The 15,720-nt window shown below is 42.1% G+C and overlaps 1 protein-coding gene and 1 long non-coding RNA gene across 4 annotated transcripts in view; one reads left to right on the top strand and one right to left on the bottom strand.

Moving 5' to 3' along the window:
• Window positions 1-1,433: 1,433 nt before the first annotated feature.
• Window positions 1,434-8,926, bottom strand: SLITRK5 (SLIT and NTRK like family member 5). Of its 3 annotated transcripts, none has more exons than XM_003913984.5 (2): window positions 8,213-8,800; window positions 1,434-5,672 (listed from the first exon to the last, which is right to left on the bottom strand). In XM_003913984.5, the coding sequence occupies exon 2, from the start codon at window positions 5,662-5,664 to the stop codon at window positions 2,788-2,790; it is 2,877 nt and encodes a 958-aa protein (XP_003914033.2). In that variant the 5' UTR covers window positions 5,665-5,672; window positions 8,213-8,800; the 3' UTR covers window positions 1,434-2,787. The 3 variants fall into 3 exon arrangements, with proteins under 3 accessions (XP_003914033.2, XP_009190344.2, XP_009190343.2); XM_009192080.4 differs by lacking the exon at window positions 8,213-8,800 and adding an exon at window positions 7,451-8,048; XM_009192079.4 differs by lacking the exon at window positions 8,213-8,800 and adding an exon at window positions 8,830-8,926 and having other exon boundaries at window positions 1,436-5,672.
• A 1,232-nt stretch (window positions 8,927-10,158) lies between these two features.
• Window positions 10,159-15,720, top strand: part of LOC116270498 — a 79,855-nt gene continuing 74,293 nt past the window's right edge. The window contains exon 1 of the long non-coding RNA XR_004178527.1: window positions 10,159-10,217. This is a non-coding gene — a long non-coding RNA (uncharacterized LOC116270498). The remainder of the gene's footprint in view (window positions 10,218-15,720) is intronic.

The raw sequence follows: 15,720 nt of genomic DNA, 5'->3' as shown, positions 1-15,720 counted from the left end.
AATACAGTAGGAAAATATACAAATTAAGGGTAACTTTTAAAAATCGATCTATAAATGTTATTTTCGAGATTAAAATAAGATGTTGGACATCTTAGGAAGGGTAAAGATAGAAATGATCTACCTAAAGGGAGTATATGTGACAAAAATATGTAAAATGATGCTGGTTTTACAATAACATTTTGCAAATCTTTGAAAAAATGTATACATCACTGAACTTTCTTTGAAAGTTAGTTATATTGTCCAGAACTGTCATTAATTTTATGTAATTCTTATCTTTTTGTTTTATGCATCAATTAAGAAATAAAAGTAAGTTACATGGAGGATTCCACTTTACATTTACATTTTATAATTTATAAAACTGTCATACCTATATATAAGGTTGAGGAAGTGATATTGACATTAAAAAAATAAATGCCTGCTGCTGTGAATAACAATCTCAGTTGTGAAGTCAAATGCTAATTTCTTTTTCTTTTCTAATCCTGGATCTAATATACAGGAGGTAGATGAAGAGCAAGCAATGCACTTTTCTTCATGATAATACCATGGCATTATTGAGCTTATTCCTTTCCCCTTTGAAAAAAAAAATTTAGAAAGGAAAATGTTGCAAAGAATATGAATAGCTTACTGTACTTGGTCAATGTAGCATTACAATTTTTTTTAATCCTCGGGGAAACTGGTACCACCTGTTCAATCTGAATTCAAGTAGTTACTGTCAATTTTCTCATGGGTGAATGCTGCCTCTTTGTGGCAGAATGCCATGGAAATTGTTCTTTAAACACAAAGTTCATGAACGGCCCTTGATATTGTACAAATTCTAGGTGAGATTATTGGGAGATCCACCTATAGCAATGAGGCACATAATTGAAACATTTCTTATCCTTAAATCATAGTCTAAACTCACTAGAAAACCTTATTCAAAGATGATGAGATCATATCCACCAACATTTTGAGCATTTAGAATACTGATCAACTTTAGATAAGGAATCCATCATAATTGTTGAAGGTAGTTTTACACAAGTTAAAAATATGAAAACTATGGAAAACTGTAGACTGAATAAATAATACTGATATGACAAGTACATCATATTAAGAGAAAAGTGAATATGCAATATATTACTTACCATGCACCACGTAGCAGATGAATACTTCAGTAAGGAAACAGTTACATCATTGAAAATATAATAAACACATTAAGTGACACATTTAGAAAACCATATTTCCCTGAACCAACAAAGGCATACATTACATATATATGTAATATATGTTTTATATATATATATGTATACTTTAAAATTTTGCTAATTAGGGGAAAAACATTTTGTATTAGGAATAAAGTTTAGGAACTACTTCCTAAATTGTTAATGGTGGAGATTCTATCAATCACACATAGGTAAGTATTTTGCACCTTAAATAATCATTACTTCCATCCCTCATATTTGACATAGTTATCAAGTGTTTATTCAGAAACTATTTAAAAAATTACATGTGCTGGGATACATATGAGACTGTAACAACAGTAGCCCCATCTTACAGAGATCCTGTTTGTCATTATCATCATTGCTTGCTGCCCACAGGGATAAAGACATCGTATAGAGACTTGTACAGTCCATGATTTGGTCTTCTGAGGTGCCAGTACATGTGGATCTGTACAAATGCAACTGGGTTTGGTTAAACAATCGAAAATCGGCTACAATAGTAGTCAAATCAACATGTCATTTTGGTTCACTAATAAAAATAACTTTCAAATCTTTTCTAATAAAACCCAAAACTTTCACACAATTCACACTGGAATGGCCCAATTAATTGCCCTATATATATTTTTTTAAATGCATTGGGATACAATCAGATCTTTCTTCTTAAAAAAAAATACAGATTCAATTGGGTGGGTTGCATTGGCTTTTAAAGATTTTGCCATTAAATTCTCCACATTTTTAATGATTGAAAATGCCTTCCTGATACCACGTTAGTTTTAGAAATGCAGATCCTAATACAGTGCGACACCTCTGCAAAATCATAGGCTAAAGTGAAGGAAAGAGGAATGCTAAATGTGCATATAAAAATAGGTGCTACAATAAAATATTTGTATATTTCATCAATAAGTTATTTTGACTAATCAATTATGGATCATATAGCTCTGTAATTTTAATGATTTGTCCACATCCATGGTGATCCTTTACAGGATCACAATATTTTTTTTAAATTCAAATGTCCAGAATGCATACAAACACATCCTTTAAAAACAAAGAAAAGGAATGAGAAGGGAGAGGAGGGAAGGAGAGAAGGAGAGGGGCGGAAAAAGAGAACAAATTTCCTATTAAAGTTGGGGTGTGCTAATTTCTCCACAAAAGCCAGTTAGACCCACCCATGGCTTAAAAGGGGAGAAACGGAGGTGGGGCGGGAGAAGGGGGGAGGAAGCAAAAGAGGAAGAGTAGAATCTATGCTCTGCCATCATCCACCATTCTTAGCACTTCCAACCACTACAAAAATGACTGCGGCCTTTCACAAATCACCCGCGCAGCAAATTGCCCTCCTTAAAGCCCTTCTCCACACCTGCCCCACACGCAAGAAGAGAAAATGATGTGCCCAGTTTACACAAATGTTTCCCACGTGTAAATTTTAAAGGAAATTGCACACCCTTTTCGTATCTTCCACCGAAGCTGAGAAATCCCGTGCCAAGGCACTTCACCCTAAACGTTGAAACAACACAATTAATCAAATGTGTTCACCGTGTGTGTCGGCTTGCTTGTTTGTTTTAAATGCAAAAGCTCCAAGGGAGTTTCTTTGCTTTTAGAACTGGCTAAATGTGGTCTGTTTTTCCAGCACTTCGAGGTAGTCCGGCTCAACGTTTAGTTTTGCTTTTAACTCCAGATATTCGTTCCGGTTGGGTTCTACAAAGACAGCACTCGGGGGGCTGTAGAGCACCGGTTCCCGTAGCCTGCTGTCCCCTGCCCCCGGATGCAAATACTGATGGGGGCGTCTCAGGTCATAGTTGGGTGAGAAAGTGTAAGCAGCGGGGCTGCACGGGAATTTGGGATATTCCGGGAGGCTATTGCCGGCGGGGGTGGTGGAGCAGTGTTTGTCTGGTTCTAAAATGCCCCTGTAAAAGCGGTCGGCGTCCTGCACCGGCGACAGCAGGTCCTCCCGGGGCTCGATGGTGCTGACGCTGTAGGCGGGGCTCCGCAAGTGGTGGCTTTCCCGCCTCTCCTCCTCCCCGGGCTGCAGCTGCAGCTGCGGCGGGGGCTGCTGCTGTGGCTGCTGCGGTGGCGGCGGCGGCTGCTGCTGCTGCTGCAGGTGGTGGTTGCTGCTGTAGGTGACCTTGAGCTCGTGCAGGTCTTTGTAATCCTCTACGGAGTTGCCCTCTCGGGAGCGGTAGATGGGGTTTTTGCACATGTGGCCCAGTGGGTGGGGGATGTATTCATACACGTGGCCCGCGGGCGTCTTCACCTTGGGCAGCGCGGGCCCGCGGTGATGCACGTGCGCGTGTGGGTGGCCGCCCGCACCGCCGCCGCCGCCGTACACGCTGTACTGCATGTTGAAGGAACTCACGTCGGAGTTGTTGGTGCTGGTGTGGTCGCTCTGGTTCTTCTTCCTACGCTTCATGACCAGCACGAAGAGCCCAGCGGCCACGAAGACTGACATGATGAAAACCAGCAGGAGGCTGAGGATTAACACAGACAAGGGCACCGACGACGCCCCTCCGCCTGCGCCCAAGCCCGCGGGGGCCCCGGTGCTGTTCAACCGGACCGCAGGAGTCACCGCGCTGGTCCTCGCAGGGACCTGGATGGAGGAGGGTGTGGGCGTGGAAACCACTACATCTGAATAGTCAGGGCACAGCAGCTCCGACTTAATGGAGCGCATGTCTGTCTCAGCGAATTTCTTGGGCGCCTTACAGATCACCTCGTCCACTAGGACGCCCACTTTGAGCTGCTCCACCCACAGCTTCATGCCCACAATGTCGCAGGTACAATCCCAAGGGTTGTCGTGGAGGTCGATTTGGATGAGTGACTTCAGCTGGTCCAAAACTCCACTCACCGGCAAGGAGGTGAAGTGGTTACTCCTCAGGTTTAGCCTGAGGAGGGTCAGGCCAGAGAAGACGCCTGAGGGCATGGCCTGCAGGAGGTTGTTATTCAAGAATAGCAGCTGGAGGTTTGGGACCGGGTCAAAAGTTCCAGACTGAATCTCGCGAATGAGATTGTACTGGAGGAAGAGATACTGCAGGCTCTGCAGGCCATAGAATAACTCCGGGCTTAGCCTCTCGATCCTATTGCCATTCAGGTACAGGCGCCTCAGGTTGGTGAGATCCCCGAAAGCGTGGTCCTGTATCATCGAGATGCGGTTGTTCCCCAGGTGCAGGAGGTCCAGCCCCGTGGCCTCCAGGAAGTCTGTCCTGCGCACGACAGCGATATAGTTCTCTGTCAGATACATTTTCTTGGGGTTGTAGGGCTTGGGCTGCAGTTCAGCGATGCTCTCGATCTTTCGCTCCTGGCAGTTTACGTTGAGGCCCAGATCAGAGATCTGCAGGTTGCAAGTGCACGCGGTGGGACACTCCAAAGGCACCGGGGATTTGGTCTGATAGGCGATGCTGGGGCCATAGTTGCTGTAGCCCAAGTCCTTGGAGGGCTGCCGAGAGGTGGGGCGCACCCTGGGCTTGTTGGGTTGGCGGGTCCCCTTAGGGGGCTTCAAAGGGGGTTTGTAAACAGCAGAGGAAGAAGTGGCCACAGAATTCACTGAGGCCGGGGTGGTGTGTAAATACCCCGTGGTGCTCAAAGGCGTCTGCGGCCTCATCTCGTAGTCAGAAATAAGTCTCCTTGGGCACAGTTCCTGCTTGGATACTTCATCCAAGTCCCTGCCGTGTAAGCGGAAGGGGGTCTCACAAACCACATCCCCCACCAGGGCTGAGTAGGAGATGCTGTCCAACCAATCCTTTAGAGAGATCAGCTCACAAGAACAATTCCAAGGGTTTTCCTCCAGCTGTAGCTCCACAACTTTATCCATGTGCTGTAAGAGCCCCACGTAGGGCAGAAGTTTCAGCCTGTTCCCCCGGAGGTCCAAGTGCGTTAAGGGCACAAAACGGAAAAGATTGTTGGGTAAACTGGACAAAAGATTGTCATTGAGGATAAGCACCTGCAACAAATGCAGTTTCCCAAAAGCATTGGGTTCAATGACGCTGATGTAATTGTAATCGACCTGTAGGTACTCCAGGTTCTCCAAGCCAAGGAAGGTATCATCTCTCAGAAGTTCCAGTTTATTATTGTTCAGATGCAATCTCCTCAAACCCCGTAGCCCATGGAAAGCCCCGGTCTCAATGTCCTGGATAACATTGCTACCCAGATGCAAAATTGAAGCCCCAGTGTAATTGACAAACTCATTGGGATAGAGACGGTTCAAAAGGTTTCCGGACAACAAGAGGTGGTAGATTGGGAAACGGGGAGGGCTAATTTCAGAGAGACTGATGATCCCGCGGTTTTCACAGCTCACAGTTAAAATGCCGTCCTTTTCCTCACAAGGACATGCATTGTCACAGATTTCCCCGTAATAATCGATGGTTTCTGCACACGAAAGGACGAGAGATGTTACAGCAAACGCTAGAGTCTGCAGCATCCAGCTATGCATTTTTCTGTGAAGGTCCTGTTCCAAAGTTACTGGGGGGCAGCAAGCGTGCATTTTACCTCCTGTAAGGGAGAGAGAAAACAAGGAAACAACAGAATATGACAAAAATTTAAGGGATCAGTCAGAAAGTCTCTCTCTTAATATTATTACTCTAAAACCCAAAAGGAAGAGATATAAATGACACACCCCCCCCAGTGAAACATTGACATTCTCCAGATTTTATTAAAATCTATTATACATTTTGATTTAAAGGTTGATTTCATTTTTTTTTAATGAGCACACCACAAATATGCTGCTCCCTACAAGAAAAGAGCAGGTTAGATAAAGTCCCATTTTAGTTTTCTCTGCTCCCCCCTTTTCAAAACCAATCCATAAATATACATAAAATGGCTGTCAGTTCAGTTTCATGGTTCTAATTTAAGAAAAAAGAAGCACCATTTTACAAGGTTCCCCACCTCACCTATACCCAGCCCCCTCCCCCCTTTCTTTCTTTCAGAACCTCTTCAGTTAACAGTTCACCATGAAGGTCTTTTATTTTCACAGAGAGGCAAGGAGCCAAGATACTTGGGGTATTTTAAACCATCGCTAGAAATGCCACGGTGGGAACCTAAAGGATACTTTTCAGAGGCAAAAAGGGTGTAATATAATGCATCAAAGGAGCCCCAAGAAGCTCTTAGATCACCAATTGTCTTCCGGAGCTTTGAGTAAGGAGAAAAAGGAGAACGCATTTGCTTTGATGGTGGACTTCACTACCACGCTATTAAGCATATCAGCGTCCTAATTGCATGCACGGTGCCACTTAGCAGCGCTTCCCTGAGAGCGCCCTGCGACCACTTCTCATTGATCATGTCAGCGACGCTACCAAACCGCATCTTTAAGCCACTGAAATAGTTCTGCACGACGGATTACAAAGAACTCAGCGAAGGTATCTGCAATCTCCGAATACCTCCTGATGCCTAGAGTTTAAAAAGGACGTTCCTACCGCTTACTGGGAATCAGTAAACCAAGGATCAGTGCCAAAGCCTCGCTTACCTTGGGCTCCGCGTCTATTTGCAACGGTAATAGCAAGGGTTGCACGGAACTACCACCTCGACAGCATCCCCATCTTTGGAGTTGCTTATTACATTTAATTGTTAACGCTCCCCTCTCTCCTTTTTTTAATCTCAGGGAAAGGACGCCTGGGTTGATTAAAAGGCAAAATAGAAAGGTGGGAGGGAGAACTGTAAGTGACTTAGGCCAGTTATTTAATATACGAATTTCATCTCCCACAGGAATCAATGTGACCCCCTTCCCCCCTTTTTTCTTGCTCTCTTTTTGTCCCCTTGAAGGCTTCCTTCCACTTCCTACTTCTGATCAACAGCAGCACTCTTAAAGGAAGGACATAAATGGAATGAGCGTGTGTGAGTGTGTGTGTGTGTGCGCGCGCGCGTGCACGCTGCGTTGGTTAATGGGGTGGGGGACATTTGATAGAAATGCTGGGCTCTAGGAACCTACGCCTTTTCTCTGGTCAACCTTGCCTTTGCCTCACTACCAAAGTCTAATATCAAATTGCAACTCCAAACTAAAGCCAAGATGTTTCCGAGACAGCGGTTTCAAGCCTGGAGACCTTGCTCCTGATCCCCAAGTCGACTCCAGCCCGCGTTATTAAACACCCCTGCATTCACACGCACATGTACCAGTGTGCCTGCGAATCATTCACGTGTGGCCACCCAGACGTGTCGAGACGAATCGGAACCATAGTGCATAAACCTCGCAAGTATCCCCGACCTCCCAACGCAACGGTAAACGTCTCCCGGCTTAAAAGCGGCAAAAACATCCCCAGTGAAAGCAAAACGTTTACCTTGAAATTTCAGTTCTCCGCTGGATCAAATCCGCACATCCATTCAGCGAGGTTGGGTCCCCTCCCCCTCCCTCCCTGTGCTTCCCCGCCCCCATTCACCTCCCACCCCATCTGAAAGCCCATTGCAAATTCTGTCCAGCCAGTATTAAACTCCAGCGTTTACAACTTTAATTCAGTTCTAGTTAGCAAGGATCGAAGAGCTTCCTCTCAACCCACCCCCTTTCCCCTCCTCCTTGCTAGCAAAGGAGACCAAAAATTTGAGAAAATAAAGTTGAATGAGCCTGGGAAGGCTGACATTCTGACGGGGAAACGCACCTCCGATGGAAATTCGCGGGTGCGCTGAACATTCTCAGATTCTCAGGTTTTTTTTTTTTTTTTCCTGGAGGGCGGGGGCGGGGGGATTATTCATTTTCTCCCAGAGAATTTAGGTACTGGATCACCGCCCTGTACGTCCCCGCATTAAGCAGCATGGAGCCACTCGTACTGGAGCCCAGCACCCAGGCCGAACCGGAGGCTCCGGGCACAGCTGCTCAAGCGGCCGCCCAGGCAGAAGCACCCGGAGTTCCAGGACGCGAGGCTCCCCCTCCCCCACCCCGCCCCAAAGAGAAGGAAGGGAAAACGGAGGAAGAAGGGGAGGGAGGAGAGGGAAAGAAAGCCACCCCGCCACACACACACACACACACACACACACACATACACACACACACACACACACAGACACACACACGCGAACCTCTTTTGCAAAGTAAACGATAGACTTACCCCGTTTCACATCTCCAAGGCCCACTCATCATAGCCATCCTTTAAAAACACACACATACACAAAAACCCTCTTTGGGGTATGCATTGGGTTTCTCAAGCCCAGGCAGGGCGAGGTGACCGCGAGTAGCTGGGTCCCAGAGGCTGGAGGAAAGAGGCGCCCGGACGCCTCCAGCCCGGGGCCGCCGCCGCGGTGGCGACCGCGGGTTCCGGGGCTCCCCAAACGACTCTCCCCGGGTCTCTCCGCGGTAGTCGGAGCGGGCAGCAGGGTTGGGTGGGGGGAAGAGCGGGGGGCGATCCGGAGCGGCGGGATAGGAAGGCAGCGGGAGGGGGCGGCGGAGGTCCGGCTGGAGAGGCGCCTCGCGGTAGGGGCCGGGAGCCGGAGCCGGGCGGGGCGGGGAGGGGGAGCTGCTGGGAGGGGAGGCACGGAGCGGGAGGAGGGGGACGCGGAGAAGACTGCCTGGCACCGCCGGCCCCGCCAACGTGACGGTCAGCCCCGCCGAGCGCTCGCACCCGCTCACACTCATGATCACTCGCACACTTGCTCCAATCCGTGTTAAGGCGCGATCGCGGGGTCCCTGGCAGCCTTCGCTGCACCCTCCCCCAAGTGGGGTACTCACAGTTCCCATCTGCAAAGGGGGCAACTTTCTCCGACCCAGCTGTGGCCGCCGCCCCCTCCAGCCTCCTCCAGCTCCTCGCACCCTCGGGCCTGGGTTCGCGCCGGCCGGCCCTCCCCTCCCCCCTCGGCTCTCCTCGCGGTCTTCACCACATTCCCCCCTGGTCAGTGGCGCACGCCCGGGGACCAGCCAGAGGGAGCAGGTCGCGGGGGTGTGCATGCATCTCCCGCCTTCTTCTTGCAGCGCACACTGTACATGGTAGTGAGGGGGCGAGCGAAGGTGGCACCGGCCCCTCCGCTGCTCCAGCGAAGGCGGCGGCTGCAGCTCCTGCTCTGTCCTCCGCCCCCAGCGCAGCGGCGACCACCTCGTTGGGATCCCGCCGCCGCTGTCCCCGCGCCGAGCCAGCCGCCGCCGCGGCCCCTAATTAGTATTTGAGAGGCTCCCTCATCCTTTTGGCAGTTTCATCCCTCACGGTGTTTGCAGGCTTTTTTTTTTTTTTTTTCTGTATCCCTTCCCCAGATGCGGCGCACAATCGTCATTATTTGGAACTCTCTATCACCGACATCCTTTGGGGTTTCTGGGGGAAGAGGTGGGGGGGCGGGCAGGAACCGCGTCGTTCTATGCCTGTGGCTTGTCCTGGCAGCACGGTGGCTCTAAAAAAAAAACTCCGAGAAAGTCGCGTCTTCCTCCCGGTCGCCGAGGAGGTGGCAACACGGAAAGCAACTCCGGGTCTCTGAGACAGCTGCTCCAGAGCGGGTGCAGGGCCCAGTCCAGTGCACTTGTTTATTGTCGCGCCTCTGGTGCGAGCCAAGCTGCAGCAGACATGGTGGGCCCGGGGCGAAGCGGGCGCTCGGTGGCCGATAGATGGCAGCCGAGAGCGAAGGCGTCCCTGGGCTAGGGCGGCGCAACCGGAGCCCCCTTGGATGTCACATTCTTAGGAGACAGAGGAGTCTTGGACCATGTGCGTAATACGAGCGTGGGACTGTGCAATTCTTGGATTGGGAAAGGGAGGAGTGGAAATAACCCCGGCGGTGCCAGGTTTGCTGGTGGTCAGGAACAGATGATTCCAGCTCAGGGCTGATCGCCTGCCTTCCTCCTGCCATTTAGAATGCGGCTGTCTCATGTACATACTGTTAAGGATCCTGGAAAAGGGAGTGGTTCCTCCTAGCTGCAAACAAGGGCGCTACTTTTCTTTTCTCTTTTTAATAGAATTACGTTTTATAGGTGTGTCTAGGCAACACAAGGGAATGTGAAAGACTGTCAGAGGGAATGTTTTTGAATACATTTGGTGTGTACTAAAAAGCTGGAAAACCCCTAAGTAAATGCAGTATCGATAGAAAGCGAGTTTCTTGAAGAGTCACCTGCTAAACTCTACTAGAGTCATCTCTACAGTAAGTATTCTTGGCTCTTTCCATGAAACCAGACACTTCCATCCCCAAAAGGGGGTCTTTACATTCATAAGACATGTTTTCAATGTTTGTAATATTAGACCTGCTGTTCATCAAAGCTATAAGAGAAAAGTTGATCATCATAAGTGACTCAGTGCAGACTGAGTGCACATGTGCCTGTTCCTTTGATAACTATGTAGTTAGTTTCTCCATGTAAATATATTTTACCCACTTTATTTTGGAAATAGTTGATATTGTTTTATTCTTAGTAATATTTGGGATAATACTGTGTTATAATATTCTGGTTAATCATGTTTAATATTAATATAGAGTCCGATAGTATGTCTATGTTCCGAGACGTATATATCTCTCAGGCGATGGACATTGCAGTCTCTTGAGGTATTGCAATCTTTCTTGAACTTTCCCCTGCATATGTTGTGCAAATATATATATTTTTACTTTATATCATAATTACTTTATTTGGAAACAATTTTGTTTGAGTGTGGGTTATATTCAAGGGAGAGGAAGGAAAGAAGTAATAGTAATTTCAGATAATAAAAACAAAGTATTGTAATGGAACGTTTTATTATATTTAGAAACATTTGACCTAGGAATGATAGTCACTAGCTATAGATACATTGCATAAACAATTATAACTTACACTTCATCCACAAAAGACTTATTTCTGTATTTTTATTTAGTCATTAACTTTTAACACTATATAAACATTTTAGAAAATTTATTTTTAAGTGTAAAATTACTTCTATATTTTCAAAATGAAAATGTAATATTTAAATTTAAAATTATATAGGAATTACAGGCAGAAGCCTTTGGAATATAACTATTGAGTCCTATCAGAAACATAATTTTCAATATTGATTAACTTTGTAGAAGCCCTGAAAGGTCCTAAATTGTCTTAATCAATTATTTATTTTTTCAAAATAGCTTAAATAAAGCTATTGTATTTCATCACTGTTCTAAATCTTCATAATTGTATTCAATATTAAAGTTTAATTCATGGTTTTGTATTATTTTATTTTAAATACTTATTGTTCTAATTAAAGTAAATGTTATTCAACTAAGAAGTATTAAATATGTTTGGAATTAGTTTAAGTTACGGTTTTGTTGGAAACACTTATGCTAATAATCTAGTTTATCTCTTGTGGTTCAAATAAGTAAATGATGAAAACTTTCTACCGTTAACTCAACAATAAGGGTGGCCCCAGAAGCCACCACTACCTTTTGCCGCTAGGTGTCTCTGTAAGATGCTCTGCAAGAAAATGAAATTTTAGAAAATACTGTGGCATGAGTTCAGAATAGAAGAACACAAGAGGGAAAACATCATAGATATAAGGAGAAGCCTCAGTTATTAATCTGTTTCTTTATTTGCATTGAATGTTGACTATTGCTTATAAAATATATAAATGAATTATATGAGTGCTCAAATATGAGCAAAAACTTTTACCTCACATGAACAAACGTATCTATGTTTTAGTCTATATTAAGCAACATATGGTCATATGTGTACACATGCTTTCAGATAGCACTCAGATACTGCACTTAATTACATAGATACATTTGGCCATTGTAAAATTAAATGATTGATCAAATATATCTCCCCAGAATTAAGTTTATTAATATTAAACATTATTTGATGGAGTTGGATGTGAAAGTCACATTTGTCCAAATGTTTGCAAATATATTTTTTCATATTAGAATTATCTATTGAGAGAGTATCATCATAAATGCATATCCAGTGGGGAAATATATTTGGAAATATATTTGGCAAATATATTTGGCATTTATACTGCAAATGTAATTGTCATGATCAATTATGGTCATAATTTGATACCTGCAAATTTAAATTTAAATTTAAAACATAAGTAGCTTACTGGCCACTTAAAATTGACCGTATATTTTTGTAAATTTATATTTATTAATTTCTAGAATTATTATTTTAGTGCTTTATGAACACAAGAGGAATTATTATATTAAGTACATTTCTTAAGATAACACTTATCACATTTGTGTATCACCATGTGTTATCTTTAGAATATTAAAATGCTTAGTCAAGAATTATGGTGCTTTAAGAAACAATCTAATGAGGATTATAAACAAGGAAATTCTTTATTAATCATTGCATGACTTCATAAGTATTGATCAACATCTATCTAAAGCCAGTAGAGCTTGCAATTTTGTTGCTGTTGTTGTTGTTAGCCTAACTGGTGAGTTAAGATTATGGAATTCTAATGCTAAATTTCTATTCCTCCATAGTAATGGCTAAGAAGTCTGTTCAACTCAATTTAATAAATGACACATTTTTCAAGTTTAAGTTAAGGGGCATATGTCTTTAAAGTTTTTGAAATTGAAATTTTATATATATCACATTCATATATATAATTATATATAATATATGATATATAAATATATATATCTTACATATCTAAAAGGAGAAAATAAAAGTTTCTCCTGGAGGAAAATAATGAGTCACCATTTATGATTGTGTCTCTATGAAATTGCTAAATTAAATAAGTATACAGCATTTATCTTTGACATTTTGTCTAATACATTTAAAATTAAAAACAAACATCATGCAGTTATAATTATCAAAGTAAAAATGGCCAGCAAATATAATTTTGCTGAAATTATTTATTCACTTATAGACTTAATTATTCACAATCTTAGAAATAGACTCTCAGAGGCATTACAAAAGAATGTACAACAAATAGCCAATTTTCTTCCTTGCCTCATGCTGTTCCTTGCACATACACTCTGGTATTTTTTGACATAATTACATATGAAAATATCCTTTTTGGATAACCAATTGGAATTATCTACAAAAATATATCTTTGGAACACCACTTTTTCAGAAAGTAGCCTTCAGGTGTGCCAAAGTAAGATATATAAAACACTATGTCAGAAGATATTATTTGTAACAGATGCTTGCATTTGAAAATGACTAAGAACAAGTTAAATGTCTGACTCACTGAAAAATCATACACATCCATTTATACCTTAGAATACTCTTCTACTTTAAACACCAGTTTGTATAGGAATACTGTTTTGCCATTTCTAGGAGTATATATAACATTACCTGTAATATGTGAGAGACAGACTTTTTTCTGGAAAGAAATTAATACACACAAATCCAATAATAGTGTTTACCTTTTGGAAGAAGACTGGCACCTTAAATAGAATGGGAATTTGTTTTTCATCATATGCTCTTTTCTTTACTATTTTTGTTTTTTACTGTTTTGGTTTCTACTATATTTTGTTCAATTTTTACATACACATTCCCAATAAAAATTTATAAAAATGTGCACTTGAAAAATAAGGATATTTAGAAGGGTGATTTAAGAGCTTAGGAAGAGTTCAAGATGATTTCCTTAAATTCATCTCTATCCCATAGTTCCCAAATGGTTTTATTGTTCATGACACATTATTATCATTGGAGACACTGAATATATTTCTAAATATGAGTGCCAATTAATTAGTTACAATAATTTTTCATCGTTACTCATATGTGACATTCAATTCTAGCTACCAATATCAGCTAGTAGAATGGTCATTAATAGAAGCTAGCTTTGTTATCTTCACTATTCAGAACCATGCTGTGTGTTGGGAACATCAGTTTCATTTGATACTCTGGTGAGTGAAGAGGAAGATGAAAATGGCTCTGCTGAGAAGATAAGTGATTGCACTTGAAGTTGTCAGCAGCTGTTCTTTACTATTTACTGAAGAAAAGTGAGTGTAGTTGTGACATTTTAAATATACAAACTATCATCAGACCCTGTTAGAACAAGGGCTACTGCCATCTGGCTTATACTAGCATTGGAATGCACACATTCCACTGGAAATGAAGCAGTTTCATAAAGTAATCAGATTAGCTTTTCTATGTAACTCTCTTATTAGTGCTATGATTTGTCTCTTGGGACCCATTGGTCGTTGGTTCTCGCACATCTCTAGTCATTTTTAGAGAATAAATCTAAACAGGCATTATGTTATGCCTATATTTTCTGTGTTATTTCTGTTTTTTTTTTTTTTTTTTTTACAGAGAAAAACAATTAATTATCCTAAAACACAGTAAAATTACAACAATTTAAGAAGAACCATTGCTAATGAAAAAATATCTAAATTGACTGTACTACATTCAACTTTGCCAACTGGAATCCTTCATTCAACAGAAGACTCTCATAATCTCTTCATCCCCTCGAAATGAATCAGCCTTTTCCCCAACTCCAATGCTTTGGTTTCCACTGCCCTTTTATCTGTCAGACTTTTCATTTTTCTTTTACCTACTGTTCTAGAGAATTCTATGTAAGTCCTTTCTCCATCTGAAAAAATCTTTCTTTTTCTTTCTAACAGTGAAGACTTGCTTATCTAAACATTCCCTTGTATTTTCAAACACTTGATCTGCACAATGTTCTATTTCTTGCTTAATGTGTATTTTTCTTCCAGACTACATTATCATTACTTATTTTGAAAACAGTATATGGTATCCCTTCAATAGCAAGAAAAATGAGCTCCAGAAATCTCTTTGTATATACAAAATACTTGTTCATTTATGAATTTATTAATTCAACAAATATTTATTTAGCACCTAAAATGTGCTAGATCCTATCTCTTGTATTTGAGATGAAAATAGTTGATTCATATCAGAATGCTTACAGAGATGTTTGACTTTTTGTAAATTACCTACTTTCCCTATCAAAAATCTCTCTCAAAATTAATGAGTTACAATTCATGCAATAAAATTATATTGCATAAATTGTATTCTTGAATAATATTTATTGTGGCATATGTTCAGCAAACCTCTACAAGAGGCTGTTCAATAGAATCTTCTAAGATAATAGAAATTAACTGTATCTGTGCAATCCAGTGTGATAGCCATTGGCCACGTAAGGCTATTGAGCAATTGAAGTATGAATGATACCTTTCGGTAGGTGGTAGCTTTAAAAAATGAAATGTGGATGATATGGCAGAGGAACTAAAATTTTATTGTTATTTAAATTTGATTGATTTAAATTTAAATAGCCACCTGTGGCTAGTGGCTACCATATTGGACAGTGCAGGTCTAGAATATAAATTCCTAGAGGATTGAGACTGTGTTTCTTGTGCAATTTCTGGGATACCTTGGAAATTCAATCAATATGAACAGCTGCACTCATAAGTAATGATGGTGATTATGACACCCTCAATAAATAAGGGCAATTATGATTCACATTTGGCAAGAGGCCTGATTTGCATTCTGTTTAGGGTCTCTATTCAATTCTTTCAAATTGCATTCAATTGAAGGCCTCTACTATTCTTTTAAAGATTTCAAGGCACTTTACAAGCATTTCAAAATTCTTCATTACACCCTTATTATACCTCTATAAAGAAAGAAAGGTAGATTATTTTAAATCAATAGAATTTTATTAGAAGATAAGTGCCTTTTTATGCATGGCAAAGTAGTCTCTAAAGTACTTTTCTCTAGATCACACAGTGGGATGTTAGTAGAACTGGA

The sequence above is a fragment of the Papio anubis genome, chromosome 15 (assembly GCF_008728515.1).
Source record: "Papio anubis isolate 15944 chromosome 15, Panubis1.0, whole genome shotgun sequence".
In the NCBI taxonomy this organism is placed as follows: Eukaryota; Metazoa; Chordata; class Mammalia; order Primates; family Cercopithecidae; genus Papio; species Papio anubis.
Note: the sequence above shows the minus strand (reverse complement) of the source record. Positions and strands in the feature narration are given on the sequence as shown.

Bases quoted from the DNA above. Each gene is read 5' to 3' on its own strand.
- SLITRK5 (XM_009192079.4), bottom strand. From the start codon at position 5,664: ATGCACGCTTGCTGCCCCCCAGTAACTTTGGAACAGGACCTTCACAGA.